Source organism: Psammomys obesus, unplaced genomic scaffold (genome assembly GCF_907164565.1).
Source record: "Psammomys obesus unplaced genomic scaffold, mPsaObe1.curated_primary_1811, whole genome shotgun sequence".
NCBI lineage: Eukaryota > Metazoa > Chordata > Mammalia > Rodentia > Muridae > Psammomys > Psammomys obesus.
This window is the reverse complement of record NW_026590542.1, coordinates 532,086-548,670: the sequence shown is the minus strand read 5'-3', so window position 1 is coordinate 548,670 and position 16,585 is coordinate 532,086. Positions and strand designations below refer to the sequence as shown.

The 16,585-nt window shown below is 35.3% G+C and overlaps 1 protein-coding gene across 3 annotated transcripts in view; it reads right to left on the bottom strand.

The window, feature by feature from the left end:
- The window catches only part of Jade3 (jade family PHD finger 3), a 109,544-nt gene that overhangs the window by 49,743 nt on the left and 43,216 nt on the right, over positions 1–16,585 (bottom strand). For all 3 annotated transcript variants that reach the window (XM_055607907.1, XM_055607905.1, XM_055607906.1), the window contains exons 3-5: positions 12,491–12,547; positions 10,460–10,539; positions 4,755–4,912 (exon numbers count right to left, since the gene is read on the bottom strand). In XM_055607907.1, the coding sequence (XP_055463882.1) occupies positions 4,755–4,912; positions 10,460–10,539; positions 12,491–12,539 (287 nt within the window). In that variant the 5' untranslated portion in view covers positions 12,540–12,547. The remainder of the gene's footprint in view (positions 1–4,754; positions 4,913–10,459; positions 10,540–12,490; positions 12,548–16,585) is intronic.

Below are 16,585 nucleotides of genomic sequence, written 5' to 3'. Positions count from 1 at the left end.
ACACACACACACACACACACACACACACACACACACACACACACACACTTCTATTAAATTAAGGAAATATGATTAACATATTCCATAAAAATTATTCCTAAAGTGTCACCCATAAACTATCAGTATAAACTGTGTAAGGAATGGCTAGAAATTCTTAGCTGAGTATGGTGTTTGATGTCTGGAATCCCAGCACAGAAGGTGGCAAAGCACTACATGATAATATCCTATATCAACAAAATAAAACAAACTTAAGCCTCACACTTCAGATCTATTGAATCAAAAGCTCTGAAGATATGGTTTAAAAGCGTTTTTTTTTTTTTAAATTTAGGATTTCATATATGTAGATGTGTCTGGTCTTGAACTTGCTATGTGGACTAGGCTAGACTTGAACTTGAGATGTGTTTGCCTGCTTCTACTTCACAAATGCTGGGATTAAAGGTATGTACCACCATGCCCTCAACAAGAAGTCTCTTTTAACAAATCCTTCAGGAACCTTTGCTAAAGAAAACATATACTACAGAATAAGTCTTATTTGACATCTTCTAAGAAATTGAAAATACAGTCTATCTAGCAAGACCAATAAGTTCTGAATTTCATTAAGGAATTTAATATGATCAATAACTTAGTAGCTTACCTTGATAAATTAAAATTAAGGGCTTTATAAGATAAGCAAAAAACTATGGGAAACAGAAGGAATTTAATACAGATCACAACATTTAAAATGGTAAATATCCTAAACTCTTAGAGCAAATATTAGAGCATGGAGGGCCTCATATGAATTAAAGAATATGTGTTTAACTGTGAGAGGAACCTAACTTAGTCTCTCAATTTTCTCTTCTTAAACCATCCTAACTTTATTGTAGTACATGAGACATACCCCATGTAACCCAAAAAATTAAACACACATTCATAAAGTACATTCCATAGACTGACTAAACATCAAGACCAAATATCAATTAAGGTGTTTCAATAATTCTTAGAGTGTTAGTGGAACATGTAGCACCACAGCTGTTTTATACATATATACCTGTATGAAAAGAATTTCAAGTTTTTGAAGAGAAAAAGCAGAAAAGATATTAGAAGATGGAAAGATCTCCCATGCTTGTGGATTGGAAGGACTAACATAGAAAAAATGGCTATCTTATCAAAAGTAATCTAGAGATTCAATGCAATTCCCTTCAGAATACCAACACAGATCTTCACAGACATTGAAAGAGCAACTCTCAATGTCACATGGAAAAAAATAATAAAAAAACCAGAATAGATAAAACAATACTGGACAATAAAAGAATTTCTGGAGGTATCTCCATCCCTGATTTGAAGCTGTACTATAGAGCAATAAAAAATTCATGGTATTGTCATAACAGGTTGATCAATGAAATCGAATTAAAGACCCAGAAATAAATCCACACACCTATGGACACTTGATTTTTAACAAAGAAGCCAACATTATATAATAGAAGAAAGAAAGCATCTTCAACAAATTGTGCTGGTCTTAGATATCTGCATGTAGAATGCAAATAGATTCATATCTATCACCCTATACAAAATTCAACTCCAAGTGGGTCAAAGATCTCAACATAAAACCAGATACACTAAAATTGATAGAAGAAAAAGTGGGGAATAGCCTCGAATGTGTTGGCACAGGAGACAACTTCCTAAACAGAACACCAATAGTGCAGGCACTAAGATCAGCAATGAATGAATGGGACTCCATGAAACTGAAAAGTTTCTGTACAGCAAAGGATACAGCCAAAGGACAAAATGACAGCCTACAGAATAGGAAAAGATCTTCACCAACTCCACATTTTACAGAGGTCTGATACCCAAAAATATATAAAGAACTCAAGAAACTAGACATCAACAAACCAAATAATCCAATTAAAGATGGACTGTAGATCTAAAGAGAATTCTCAACAAAGGAATCTCTAATGGCTGGGAAGCAGTTAAAAGAAATGTTCAACATCTTTAGCCTCCAGGGAAATGCAAATCAAAATGACTCTGGGATTCCATCTTACACCTGTCAGAATGGCTATGATCAGAAACACAAGTAACATGCTTGCAAGGATGCAGAGCAAGGGGAACACTTCTCCATTGCTAGTAGGAGCAAAAACTTGTACAGCCACTTTGGAAATCAATATGGAGGTTTCTTGGGAAATTGGGAATTGATCTATCTCAAGATCCATCTATACCACGCCTAAGTATATACCCAAAGGACATTGCATCATACCATAAGCACACCTGCTCAACTAAGCTCATAGCAGCTGGAAACTGGAAACAACCTAGATGTCCCTCAACTGAAGAACAGATAAAGAAAATGTACATTTTCACAATGGAGTATTACTCATCTGTGAAAAACATCATGAAATTTCAAACTAGATCATCTTGAGTGAGGCAACCAAGACTCAGAATATAAGTGGATATTAGCCATAAAGAAAAGGATACAATCCATAGACCCAGAGAAACTAAGTGAAAAGGAGGGCTCAAGGCAGGAATGCATGAATCTCTCTAGTAAAGGGAAATAGAACAGATATTATGGGTGGACTGGGGTTGGGTGGGGATGAAAACAGGAGGAATCAGGTGGGAGGAAGACAGAGGGAGAAAGTACTGGGAAAGACAACTGGACTTGGGGGCCATTTCTGGATGAGCTAGAAACCTAGTGCAATGGAAACTCCCAGAAATCTATGAGGGTGACCCTAGATAAGACTCCTAGCAATGGGGGATATGGAACCTGAACTAGCCATGTTCTACAACCAAGCAAGAGTTCCAGTGGAGGCATTGGGATACCAACCTACCCACAAAACCTACAACCTATGCTGTGCACTGTGGTAGAGATGATGCATAAATTGCTGGAGTGGACAACCAATGACTGGTCCAGCTTGAGACCCATGCCATGAAAGGACATCCACCCCTGACACTGCCTGGAGGGTCAGGAACCAGAGGCTGGATAGCCTAGAAACAGGATAGAACCAAACACGACTGGGGGAAATCAATAAAATGTTTCATAATGACATTCTGCTATATCGATAGACAGGACCCTAGCATAATCATCATCGGAAAGACTTTACCTAGCAACTGATAGAAATAGATGCTGAGACCCACAGCTAAACATTAGGCCAAACTTGGGGAATCCTGCAGAAAAGAGGGAGGAATGATTGTAGGAGCCAGAAGGGACAAGGATACTACAAGAAAACTCATAGAAACAACTAAACTGGACTCAGAAGGGTTCAGAGCCTGAATCGTCAACAAGGGAGCTTACATGGAACTAACCTAGGCTAGGTCTTCTGCACATGTGTTACAGTTGTATAGCTTGGTCTTCATGTGGGACTCCTAACAGTGGAAGCAGGGACTGTCTCTGACTCTGTTGTCTGTCTTTCCTTTCTTCCTACTGGGTCTCCTCATCTAGCCCTAATAAAAGAAGAGGTGTCTAGTCTTACTGCAATTTGATATGCCATGGCTAGTTGATATCCATGGAAGGCCTGCCCTTCTTCTAAAGAGAAATGGAAGAGTTGATGTGTGGGGGAGAGGCAAGGTGGTGAGAGGGACTGGGAGGAGAGAAGGGAGGGTAAACTATGGTCAGGTTGTAATAAAAATAAAATGAAAAATGAGAACAAAAACATGAAAATATGAGTTTTTATTTCATTCATCATGTTCTTCTTTTTAGGTGTTGGGATGTGGCAAAAGCAAGTGAATCTTAGAATGTGTGTTAAATAAGAAAGGATTTGGAAGATTTCCTTAGCAGAGTATGGGCTGCCTGGGCCTACATTCCTGGAAGTGATCAACAAGCACTTCTAGAATATACATAGGATATATCAACCTGGTAATAGGAACAGAGAAGTTAAGAGTGTTTATCTCTATTCTTTAAGAACCTAACATATATTGGGCATGGTGGCATATGCTTGTGATCCCAGTACTCAGAGGGTTGAGGCAGAAGCATAGCAGTTTAAGGTTATTTTGTGCTATATAGCGAGTTAAAGGCCTGACTAATCTATACAGTGAGACTCTATTTCAAAAAAACAAACAAACCAAAAAAAAAGAAACAAAATAAAACAAATCAAAACAAAAACACAAACCCTAATTCAGTAGCAGAAACAAATGTACAATTTAGATTTGTGCTTTCTCATAGTATGCAGCAGGTTCTACCAGCCCTGGAGTTGTGTCTTCTATTTATTAATTCTTACATTGCCTCAAACTTAAAGGGAACATCTTACTTCATGTTAGACTTGTTTTAGAGTAACACTAAAACCAGTAGGACAAAATGTTTTGTAAAACCATTTTTGAAGTGTTTACTACCTGAAGTGTTTACTAGTTCCTCTGGAATCAAAACTCTTTTCCATAAAAATTTACAAATTGTTTCTACCTTAAGTTTTTAAGTCTTTAAAATGAAGGTCATGTAGTTTTTGTTTTGGAAGCTGTATGTTTTGGCTACTTATTAGTACTATCACTGAGGTTCCATTTATATTGAAACAATTTCCTATGGAAAAGTTATATCTGCAAAGACTAATAATGCCTGAGTCAGATATGAAAATCTTAGAGTCTAAGGCCTTTTCCTAATTTAAGTTGGACTTCAGAGCATTTCATCTTATAAATCTCTTAGATAAATAAGCTAGAATTTACTGATTAATCATGACCTGGTGAGTTAGGTTAACTCTGTATGTTAGAAATGTATAGCTTCTCCTAAGTTTCTACCCAAGAAGTACATAGAAAACCAAGAGAGCTCTTTCCTTAAGTCAAAGTTGTAAACATGCCAATACCTGAGAGAAGGTGTTGGAACACAATCTGGATTGGCAGGTACTTGAACACCTTTTTCCCATTCTTCCTTCCATGTGTCAGTAAAGAGGTAATAGCTGTCTGGATTAACATGATGAGAGTCAGGAATTTTCATGGCACTGATGAGGTCCTTTCGGAATACCTGGAGAGATACATCGCATATACTTTAAAATTGCTATGAAACTGATAATATTTAATGTCTTCTTTTTTAAAAAAAAAAAAAAGAAAAGATCATCCCTTCTCACCATCTATTTCCAATAAGATAAACATCTCCTAATTCCTAAGTGGGTAGGCCAATTTCTGTTTGAGAAGATTTGACCTACTGAAAGGGAAGCCAGCACTTCTGGAAAGAGACCATCCAGCATTACTACTACTACTACTTGAATTTAAATAAACAATATTCCAACTGATCTTTTTTTCTTTTTAAATAAAAGAAACAATCCTCAGCTCTCTTAAAGTAACAAATACCTGCTGAAAACTTACAATTATTTAGGCATTTACCTCATTTAAAATTTTACTTAGAAATAATTATATATATACAGAAACATTATAAAATGCACAGTATTCTTATATATCCTTCAAGTTTCACATATTATTAACATCTTAAATGACATTGGAAATTGTTCTAATTTTTGTTTGTTTTCTTTTGAGACAAGGTCTCATTTCATAGCTGTGGCTGTTGCTATGTTAACCAGGTTTGTCTCAAACTAAGAAATCCTCCTGCCTCTGGCTCTCAGTGCTGGGACTAAAGCCATGCACCACCATACCTGGCCTCAAAATAAATCCATCTAAATTAGAAATATTTTGATTTAGTTTTGAAACAAGATCTCTATATAGCTTAGGTTGTTCTAGAACTTGCAGAAATACTCCTGCATCAGCCTCACAAATGCTGGAATTACAAGCTTGAATTGCTATACTGGACCCTAAACCAAGAAATTAACATAATGATACACCACTACTTAATCTAAGGACTTCATTCAATTTTCACCAATATTTTTAGTGTTTTTCAGTTCTGGAGTTCAATCTAGAATCCTGTATACCTCCTTGGTATCTTCTAATTTGTGACAACTTCTCAATCTTTCCTTATCTCCCATGACTGACACAAAAATTATGCTATGTTCTTATTCTATTTTATCAGGGATGTATAATGTTAAATGTCTTGTTTACTGGTGATAAATTTGGCTACTCAGTTCAAACAGTATTTTGTTAGATTTCTTCAGCTAGTGTCTTACTGGTTTCCATTGCTGTTAGCTTAGTATATTTTCATTATGTAATATTCTCAAATTGTAATAGTTGCTTATTTCCTATTTAATGAAAATTATTGATGTTTTATAAACATATTTGATCTTATTCTGTATATGTACTTTTAAGGCACTTGAGAAGGTATATTCTTTATTGTCTGTAGTACCAAAATACACACTTTGATAGATACTAGTGAGATATACCTTAGTGGTCTAGGATAAATGTGTCTACATTTTTATAAGATCAAGGAAAAAGACACATCAAACAATTTTAGTCTTTAACACTAATCAAGTCTCTTGAAGGAGAATGTCAAACTCCTCTGTAACATGAAGTTTACATAGTTTATGACCCAATAAAACATTGAATTCTCAGGAGGCTGCAGTTACGTTTAAGCTGTGATAATTTTTACAAAGCATAGGGCCAAATTATCACATAATCACATGGTACTATTTATATGAGAAAGAGCTCACCTCATTTCCTACTTTATAGAGACAAGATAAAACGTTTGTTGCTTTCACTTGGGAAAGATTTTTAGGGCACTGCATGGAAGAAATCTACAAAGGTGGTCAGGTGGCACAAAAACATGATCTTACTAAGAATACTGGCAAACTAAAATTAATTGGGTTGATATACAGGGAGAAAGCTAAGGGTACAAGAAACAAAAATCAGTGGTTTATTATATAATGTTTCATATAAGTGGATAAAAGACCACAGACATATTGTTTATCATGTTTCACAAAGAGCTCAGTGTTCTAAGTGATTAGCATGAGAGAATGAATCATCATTTTGAAGAATACTGCAATACATTTTTGTAAACTATTAGAGTGCCTTTAATTATCCAGTGGTTAAGTAGCAGTGACAGTTTATAACTAAAGTCTTTGGGGAAAGATAATACTGTGGTAAATCCTATCTTAGATTAGGAAAAGACAACTAGAGCTAAATATTTGACGATTGCTCCAAATACTTCATTATTTTTTAAGTTATGTTCTTTTAGAAAAGGATTTAGTTATTATTATGTACATGAGTGTTTGCCTACATATATGTATATACACCATGTGCCTGGTTCCCACAGAGGAGAAAAGGGCATCAGATTCCTTGAAACTCTGAGTTACAGGTGGCTGTGAACTGCTATGTGCATGATAGGAACTGAACCCAGTTCCCCTATAAGAACAGTAAGTGCTCTTAACTGCTGAGTCATCTCTCCAGACCTCTTTATAAAATATATCAAGTGATTACAGAATCATACAAAAAAGTCCAGGGTACAATAGAAAATTAGTTGTCAAACTAAGAACTGGGAATAAGAAAAGACAATTAATAGGCACCAACACTAAGATGACAGGAATGTTAGAATTACTGGACAAGAATTTTCAGGCATCCATGATAATTATACTTCAGTACAAAATTACAAACAATAAAATATCAACAAAGAAAAGATAAGCAAATAGAAATCTCAGAATGGAATAATACAATAACCAGGACTGGAAATATGGCTTGGTGGTTCAATGCTTCTGTAGCATTGTTGAGGCCTTAGTTTCAATTACTACAACTGCTTTAAACACATACACACACAAGAAAAAATTGTGAATGAAAGAAATCACAGGATCTCAGGGCACACAGTAGAGCACAGTAAGGAAAATGAGCTCTTAAAAAGCAACACACATGCAATTTTTAAATCACAAAAGAGAAGAAGAAATAAAGTAGAACTTAAGAAATATTGAAAAAATAATGGTAACAGTTTCCCCAAACTTGGCAGAAGATATAAATCTCAGATTCAGGATCTCAAAAAGAATAAATAAAAAGAAATCCATAGAGTTAGAGACATGGTTCCAGGGTTAAAAACACTTGTTGCTCTTGCAGAAGACCCAGGTTTGTTTCTCAGCACAGGCGGTACATGACTGTCCATTCCATAGGATTTGACACATTCTTTTACATTTCCATGGTATAATCAATCAGCAAAATAAGCAAAATAAACAAAATGATAACAGATATCATCAAACATAAAATAACTGAAGTCAAATAGTCTTTTCTGACAAAAGGACTCTAATTAGAAATCAATAGACACACCAAATAAAATAAAAACTTGAAAAGGAAATTAAATATAAAAATTAATAGGATGCAGCTAAAATAGTATTTAAAAGGAAACATATAGCACTAAAAGTTACACATTGAAAAAAAAGAGGCTTGGAAATATAGCTCAGTGGCAGACTCAAGACATTGCGTTTGATCTTCAACACTACAAGCAAAATATGTTTCATTAATAACTGAAACAAGGGCTCAGTTGTAGAGCATTTACCTAATAGCTAAGTAACCATGTCAAAAAAATCTAGAACAAAATAAACCTGAGGAAAATACTATGAATAAGAATTGAAACTGATGGAACTGAAGAGAAAAACTAGAGATGATTTTACTGATATAATGAAACAATTTCAAAAACACAAAAATTATGTAATTACGTAGGATAACAACCTAAAATATAAAGTAGGGTGGGTATGTAGATCAAAACTACAGTGCTTTCACAGCATGTGTGAGGCCCTAGATCTAATGCTTCTAAAAGAAAGCCCTAAAATATAAAGTAAATATATATATATAAGCTTATGTTGAAATAAGGTATATATAAGCTTATATATATATACATATATATATATACACATATATATATACATTACATATACATATGTAGCTATTTTTAAGATGAGGAGAAGACATAAATCTGTAAAGAATATTATCAAATATATTATTAACTAACTCAATCAAGAAGTGAATCCTTGCTTAACATCATCCCTGTATTTTAGTATGCCAGTCTTAATGACTAGTGAAGAAAAAAGGAATATTATACTGGAGAAACCTCATATTAACCAAATGGTAATCCCCTTGATACAATGTGACAAGAAGGGCTCTTTATTCTATTATAGTGTTCTTCCAAACCTTAATTATAGTCTAATCATAAGACAAACCCACAAACTCACACTGGAGAAAAGTCTACTGAACACTCAACAGTATTCTTAAGTTTTTTTAAGATTTATTTATTATATTCTATGTGTATGAATGCTGTGTGTGTGTGTGCGTATGCGCATGTGTGTTTGTGTAATATATATGTGCCTAATGCCTGAGGAAGCCAGAAGGTGTCAGATGCCCTGGAAGTGGAATTACAGATGGTTCTGAGCTGCATGTGGATGCTCAGAATTGAACCTAGATCCTCTAGAAGGAATGCCAGTGTTCTTAACTGCTGAGCTATCTTTCAAGTCCCTTTCACTTCTGTTTTTGTATATTATATTCCCTAGGTTTTTCCTGTATGGCAGACACTTGGAAAAATACTGTGACATTCTACCAACCTCACAAAGATCTCTGTCCAATTGACCTCTGAGAAAGGGAGAAATATTCTCTGCTGGATACACTTAAAAAGTAATCCCCATCAGTTATTTCATTTTTGTTGGAATGAGTGGAACCTATGACTTGTTTCTAACTATAAACTATGGAACAGGTTTTAGATGATAAAGCTGGGTGGTTTTTTTGTTTGTTTTTAAAAACATCAATGTCACACTGTCACATAAAAATTTCATTTTAGCATATGGGATAGAAAGATTCTCTTTCCTGTCCCTGAGAAAGTAGCCATGTTGTGAGAAAAGGCCAGATGGCAGGAAACTATAAAATCTTTTAGGAACTGAGTGATGTCAAAAGACTGTAGGAAAACAGGAATCTTGAGTCTTTCAGCTTCAAGGAAAGGAATTTTGCTCATAACTTGAAAGTGAATTCTTCTCTAATCCCCATGAGAACATCCCAGTGAGCACAGTGGTTGCAGCCCTGAAAGACTTGAACATAGACTCTAGTCAAACTCAGTATAGATTCCTGACCCAAAGAAACGGAGATAATAAATGTATGCAGTTTTAAGCCACTAATCTTGTGATTATTTGCAATGCAGAAACAGATAATTAATGCACTCTCTTTTTCTTTTCTACTTAAGAATTTCACTTATAGTGAAAATGAAGATACAGGGTCAATTTCTAACAATGTAATTTCCACCAAGGAAAGTCTGTATGACCCACTAAATGCAAATATAATCCTAGTAGGTTGATGCTCTTGGAGCAGATGCCCAGCATCAGAGAAGTTACCTATTTTTTTTCTGGGCTAGTAGTGTTTCAAAAACTGTTAGGGCTCAGTCTTTCCCTTCTCCACTATCTCCCACCGTCTAATGTAACTATTTTCAACATTAGGCTACAAGATCTTGGGATCCTTCACACATAATCTAGCTCTTTTTAATTTCCTGGCTAGAAAAGGACTACAGTAATCTTCAAATGAAATAAATGTAAAAATTACCATTCTCATGAAGGAGAAAAGACAAAAAAATCTTTCTTGGAAAATTAAGCATAATCATCAGAATGAGCCTATAAATCTGGGTATTATAAGTATGGTTACATTTTTAAGTGTAAAATTGAGTATCTGATCTCACCTCAGCAGATTTCTTATGTTCCTTGGCATCTTTTGACTTCTTCTTATACATTGAGCCAGAAGTAAAAGAGGTGGAAGGACCTGCAAAAGATAATTAGAAAAAAAAAATACTGAAAATAGTACCCATTTTTTTAACTAAATGCTAACTAACTAGATATGAAAGATATGATAAAAGCCCACAGAGATCTCATACTACTGAAGAAAGTATTCAATTGTACCCAAGAGAGTCTCAGTGGAGTTTAACATTTATTAGTGACAACTCAGATTATAAAAACCTTAATGGCTATGAAGATTCAACTTCATGTAATATTATGGAATAACCCAATTCATGTTCTGCCTGGAGAAAAAGATCTACTAAGAAAAAAAAAATAGAAAAGAAAAAAGAAAGAAAGAGAAAAAGGAAGAAGGAAGGAAGGAAGGAAAGCCACCGTAGAAAAACTAGACTGTGAGACAAATATCTGTCAGTACTTCCCTAAAGGATATTGTTAAGGCTTTAAACAAACCAATGGTTTGAACCACAATTAAACATTTAGTACCTTACTTAAAATCTAAGTCAGGATCTACAGTTTATATTTTCTTTTTATTTATTTACTTTTCTTTATTAATTACACTTTATTCACTTTGTATCCCCCCTGTGGTGGTTCTCTCCCTCCTCCCTTCCCAATCCCTCCCTTCTTCCACCCTCTGCATGCATGCCCCTCCCCAAGTTCACTGATAGGGGAGGACCTCTTTTCCTTCCTTCTGATCCTAGTCAATTAGGTCTCATCAGGAGTGGCTGCATTGTCTTCTTCTGTGGTCTGGTAATGCTGCTTCCCCCTCAGGGGGAGGTAATTAAAGAGCAGGCCAATGAGTTCATGTCAGAGACAGTCCCTGTTCCTATTACAATGGAACCCACTTGGATACTGAACTGCCATGGGCTACATCTGTGCAGGGGTCTTAGGTTATCTCCATGCATAGTCCTTGGTTGGAATATCAGTCTCAGGAAAGACCCCTGTGCTCAGATTTTTTGGTTTTGTTGCTCTCCTTGTCGAGTTCCTGTCCTCTCCAGATTTTACTGTTTCCCACTTCTTTCCTAAAATTCCCTGCACTCTGCCCAAAGATTGCCCTAAGTCTCAGCATCTGCATTGATAGTCTGCAGGGCAGAGCTTTTCAGAGGTCCTCTGTGTCAGGCTCCTGACTTGTTCCCTCTTTTCTCCTTCTGATGTCCAGCCTCTTTGCCTTTATGGATAGGAATTGAGCATTTTAGCAAGAGTCCTCCCTCTTGATTAGTTTCTTTAGGTGTACAGATTTTAGTAGGTTTATCCTTTATTATATGTCTATATGAGTGAGTATATACCGTGTGCATCTTTCTGCTTCTGGGATAGCTCACTCAGGCTGGAGAGGTTGTGGAGAAAGGGGAACCCTCCTCCACTGCTGGTGGGAATGTAAACTTGTACAACCACTCTGGAAAACAATTTGGGGCTTTCTCAGACAACTAGGAATAGTGCTTCCTCAAGATCTAGCTATACCACTCTTAGGCATATATCCAAAAGATTCTCAAGTACACAATAGGGACATTTGCTCAACCGTGTTTGTAGCAGCCTTATTTGTAATAGCCAGACCTGGAAACAGCCCAGATGCCCCTCAGTGGAGGAATGGATGCACAAATTGTGGTATATCTACACAATGAAATATTACTCAGAAATAAAAAACAAGGAAATCATGAAATTTGCATGTAAATGGTGGGATCTACAGTTCATATTTTCAATAATTTTCTTCTTTCTTTTTAGAGATGTTCTGTTAAAATACTGGTAGATCCAGCTTTTGTTATAAGTAAATTTTAGGTAAATATAAAAGTGCTATACTCAAAACAAATTCTTCTGTTTAATTTATACAATTCTGATAAAATTAAAAAAGTAAAAAGTGTATCCTGACCTTTCCTTCTCAGAAATAACTCAACTGTTGAAAGAAGCATGAAATAACTTATTCTGAAGTAAAAAAAAAAATCCTCAAGGGGCACATTTACACAGGACTACTAGCTGGTTCTACTCACATTCATCTGAACTGTCACTGGTGCTGACGGGTCTATGACGTTTCATCATGGTGCATCCTGGGAAAGAGAACAACACTGAGTAAAATGATCAATATGCACTTGTCCTAGAGGCCAGTTAACATTGTCCCACATTGAGAGGCTGACAACCAAAGAACTGCTATGAATTTAAAAACAGCCTAAATTATAAGAGTGAGACCATCTCAACAAACCAAAATAAAATAATAAAAGCAAACAAAATAAAAACAAAGGACAGTATCCCTTAGGGCCCAGAGTAGCAACAACAGGAAAACTTTAGAAAGTGATTGGTTTATATCAAATACACTCTCATATGACCAAGAGTAATGGGAAAAGAATACTACTAAATCCTACAATAAAAATATCCAAACCTACAGATGTTGAGTGGTACTGCTGGCTAAAATCAAATAAGGAGGTCAAGCTGGGTTATCGACAGAGACACCAATAAGAACATGAAAAGAAACAGCAAAAAAGAAGATATAGCTTTCAGGGTCCTAGGTTGAAAGGCACAGATGCCTGAAAAGGAGCTGTCTGAAGAAAGGGAAATACACTTCACGTTTAAGAGAATGATTACATAGCTTTTCTTCTTGGCCCCTTTCCTTGTTCTTATTTTCAAAATAAGAAACCTATCTAAAATATTTCAACATGCACATAAACTTTTTCTTTTCTTTTTCTTTTCTTTTTTTTAAAGTTGCAATATTGTGACACTTTGGACTACATCTTCCAATGCTTCAAATGTCCTTCCCTGAGTGTTGCCAAGAACAGATTAAAAGAGTCTATCTTTCTGGTAACACACTCACACAAGTTAAGGAAGACACAAATCTGGGACACTATGAAAAAACCCAAATGTAAGAATAACAGGAATAGAAGATAGAAAAGACAAGACCTCCAACTCCAAGGCCCAGAAAATATTTTCAACAAAATCATAGAAGAAAATTTTCCCAACCTAAATAAAGAGATGCCTAAAGACATATAGTAGCTTACAGAACACCAAATAGATTGGACCAGAAAAAAAAAAAAATCCTTCCACCACATAATAATCAAAACACTACATGTACAGAACAAAGAAAGAATATTAAAAGCTGCAGGAAAAAAAAATGCCAAGTAACATATAAAAGAAGACCTATTAGGATTATACACAACAGAGACCTTAAAAGCCACAAGGGCCTGGGCAGATATCTTGGATTCTCTAAGAGATCACAGATGACAGCCCAGACTACTACACCCAGAAAAGCATTCAATCTCCATAGATGGAGAAAACGAGCTATTCCATGACAAAACCAAATTAAAACAATATCTATCCACAAGAGATCATACTAGAAGGAAAACTCCAACTGATAGAGGTAAAATAACCCCCCCCCAAAAACACAGGAAATAACCCCACACCAGCAAAACCAAAAGAATCTCTCTCTCGCTTCCTCCCTCCCCCCACAAAAATAACAGGAATAAACAATCATTAGTCATTAATATCTCTCAACATCAATAGAATCTATTTCACAATAAAAAGACAAAGCCTAACAGAATGATATGAAAACAGGACCCAACATACTACTACTGCATACAAGAAATACCCCTCAGCAACAAAGATAAACATTACCTCAGAGTAAAGGACTGAAAATAGATTTCTAAGCAAATGGACCCAAGAAGCAAGCTGGAATAGCCATTTTAATATCTCACGATATAGACTTTCAACCAAACTTAATCAGAAGAAAAGGAGAAGGACACTTCACTCATAGAAAAAAAATCCAACAAGATGACACCTCAATTCTGAGCATCTATGCCCCATATGCAAGGGCAAGAAACATTTGCAAAGCTTAAATCACACAGAGAACCCCACACATTATTAGTGGGAAACTGTGACACAAACACTTAATAAGGTCATGGCAGTACACGCCTGTAATCACAGCACTAAGGAGGCAGAAGCGGGCAGCTCTCTGTTGGTTTGAGGCCAGTCTGGTCTACAAAGCAAGTCTAGGACAGCTAAGGCTACACAGAGAAACCCTACCTCCAAAAACCAGAGGGGTGGGGGAGAAACAACATCTGGCTTTAGATCCTAGCATTAGTGGTGTTGAATGGTGGGGAACAAATTAAAAATGTGTGATATTGAGGAAGGCAAGAAATTTTTTTTTGCTCAGAAGTATGGGAGGCAAGCATAAGACTGGACCAAATCTCCACGGTCTCCTTCGGAGGAAGACAGGCTCCTTTTACACAAATGCCAACAAGAACAAAAGCATTACCCAGTGAAATGATATAATGATGGGAGTATATGGAGAATCCTAAAAAGTACATCCATGAAACAAAAGCAATTTTCACCAGAATTAAGGGAGAAACATTAGACCTAATAGCTTGTCTTTAAAAAGCTCTAATAAATAATTCTACTGTCTTATTTATTACAAAACAAATGCCTTATGGCTTTTAATTCATACAGCAAAATTCAGATCATAAATGGCTAACAAGGTTTTTTTTTTTGTTGTTGTTGGATAGTCTTGGTTTAAGTAAAATTAACTTTTTGTAAAATGGATATGGTATTCCTAAAATAACAACTTCAGTAGTCATGAATACTATCACTGCTCTCCCTTTCTCAAGATAGGGCTGGACTTAATTAACAATGTTCAACTCTTCAATAAGATGGGGTATTGCCTCAAAACTTACTGAAAGGTTTTATACTTAGATTTGTATAACTGGAATTTGATTATGCTTAAATATTGAAAAAAATATCTCACCAAACCAAGCAGAAGTCTTTCAGTTTCTGTTCTCTGGCCTGTTACAGACAACTGCTAAACTTCAAATTCTATTTGTCTATTCTTGAGGATGCCAATTTAATTAGAATTCCCCATTTCAAAGGATGCTGGCTTTTATTGTAGAGGATCATCTTAGTGTAAGTTATGCATAATATTAAATAGAGAGAGAATTTATCACTTCTTTATAGTTCATCTGTAAATTAATATGTAAGAAATTAAACAACAACAAACCAAATAACCCAATTAAAAATGCGATACAGAGCTAAGTAAAGGATTTTCAACAGAGGAAGTTCTAATGGTAGAGAGGCACTTAAAGAAATGCTCAATGTACTTAGTCATCAGGGAAATATAAAATGAATCTGAGATTCCATCTTAAAACTATCAGAATGGCTAAGATAAAAAACTTAAGGGATGATGCATGTTGGCAAGGATGTGGAGAAAGAAGAACCTTCCTTTGCTGGTGGGAATGTAACCTTGTACAACCACTTTGGAAATCATTCTGGTGCTTTCTCAGAAAATTTGGAAGAGTGCTGCCTCAAGATCCAGCTATACCACTCCTAGGCATATGTAAATATATTCTAAGAACTGAAAAAAAAAAACCAAAAAACAAAAAACAAAACATGCTTACTTAAAGAAATGAAGTATGATGACAATGCTTTGACAAATAGAATTGCAATAAAGAAACAAAGTATGAAACAGGAGCAACTGAAAAAAAATCTAGTGTTGAAAATTATAACTGGAAATCTAAAGAGCTCGAAGAGTAGATTTAAACTGACAGAATAATCAATGCACTGGAAATAGTTCATAGATGTTACACAAGCTGAAGAGTGGTGAGAAAAAAAATGAAATTTGAACAGAGCTTCAGAATAATGTGAGGTACTTATTATGTGGACTACCATATATGTAATGAAAATACCAGGAGAGAGACGGGAAAAGGAGAATACTGTTTCTGCCACAAACTTACTGAAAAACATTAATTTTCATATATAGGAAATTGAACAAACTCCAAGTAGGATAAACACAGATACCCACATATGCAAACATTATAATAAGATTGATGAAAGCTAAAAACAAGAAGAAAATCATTAAAGAAGTCAGGGGAAAAAAAGGCCCATGAAAATCCCCAATAGCATCAATAATATTAACAAATGATTTCTCATCAGAAACAATAAAAGTCAGAAAACAATGGGATAGGAAGTTTATGGTGCTCTGTTGAAATGGTTGTACATATCCTTGAAGATATTAAAATCATCGAATTGTATACTTAAGCAGGTGAACTATATAATATATAAATTTTATCCCAATACTGCTGTTACAGAAACAAACAACAACAAAAAAC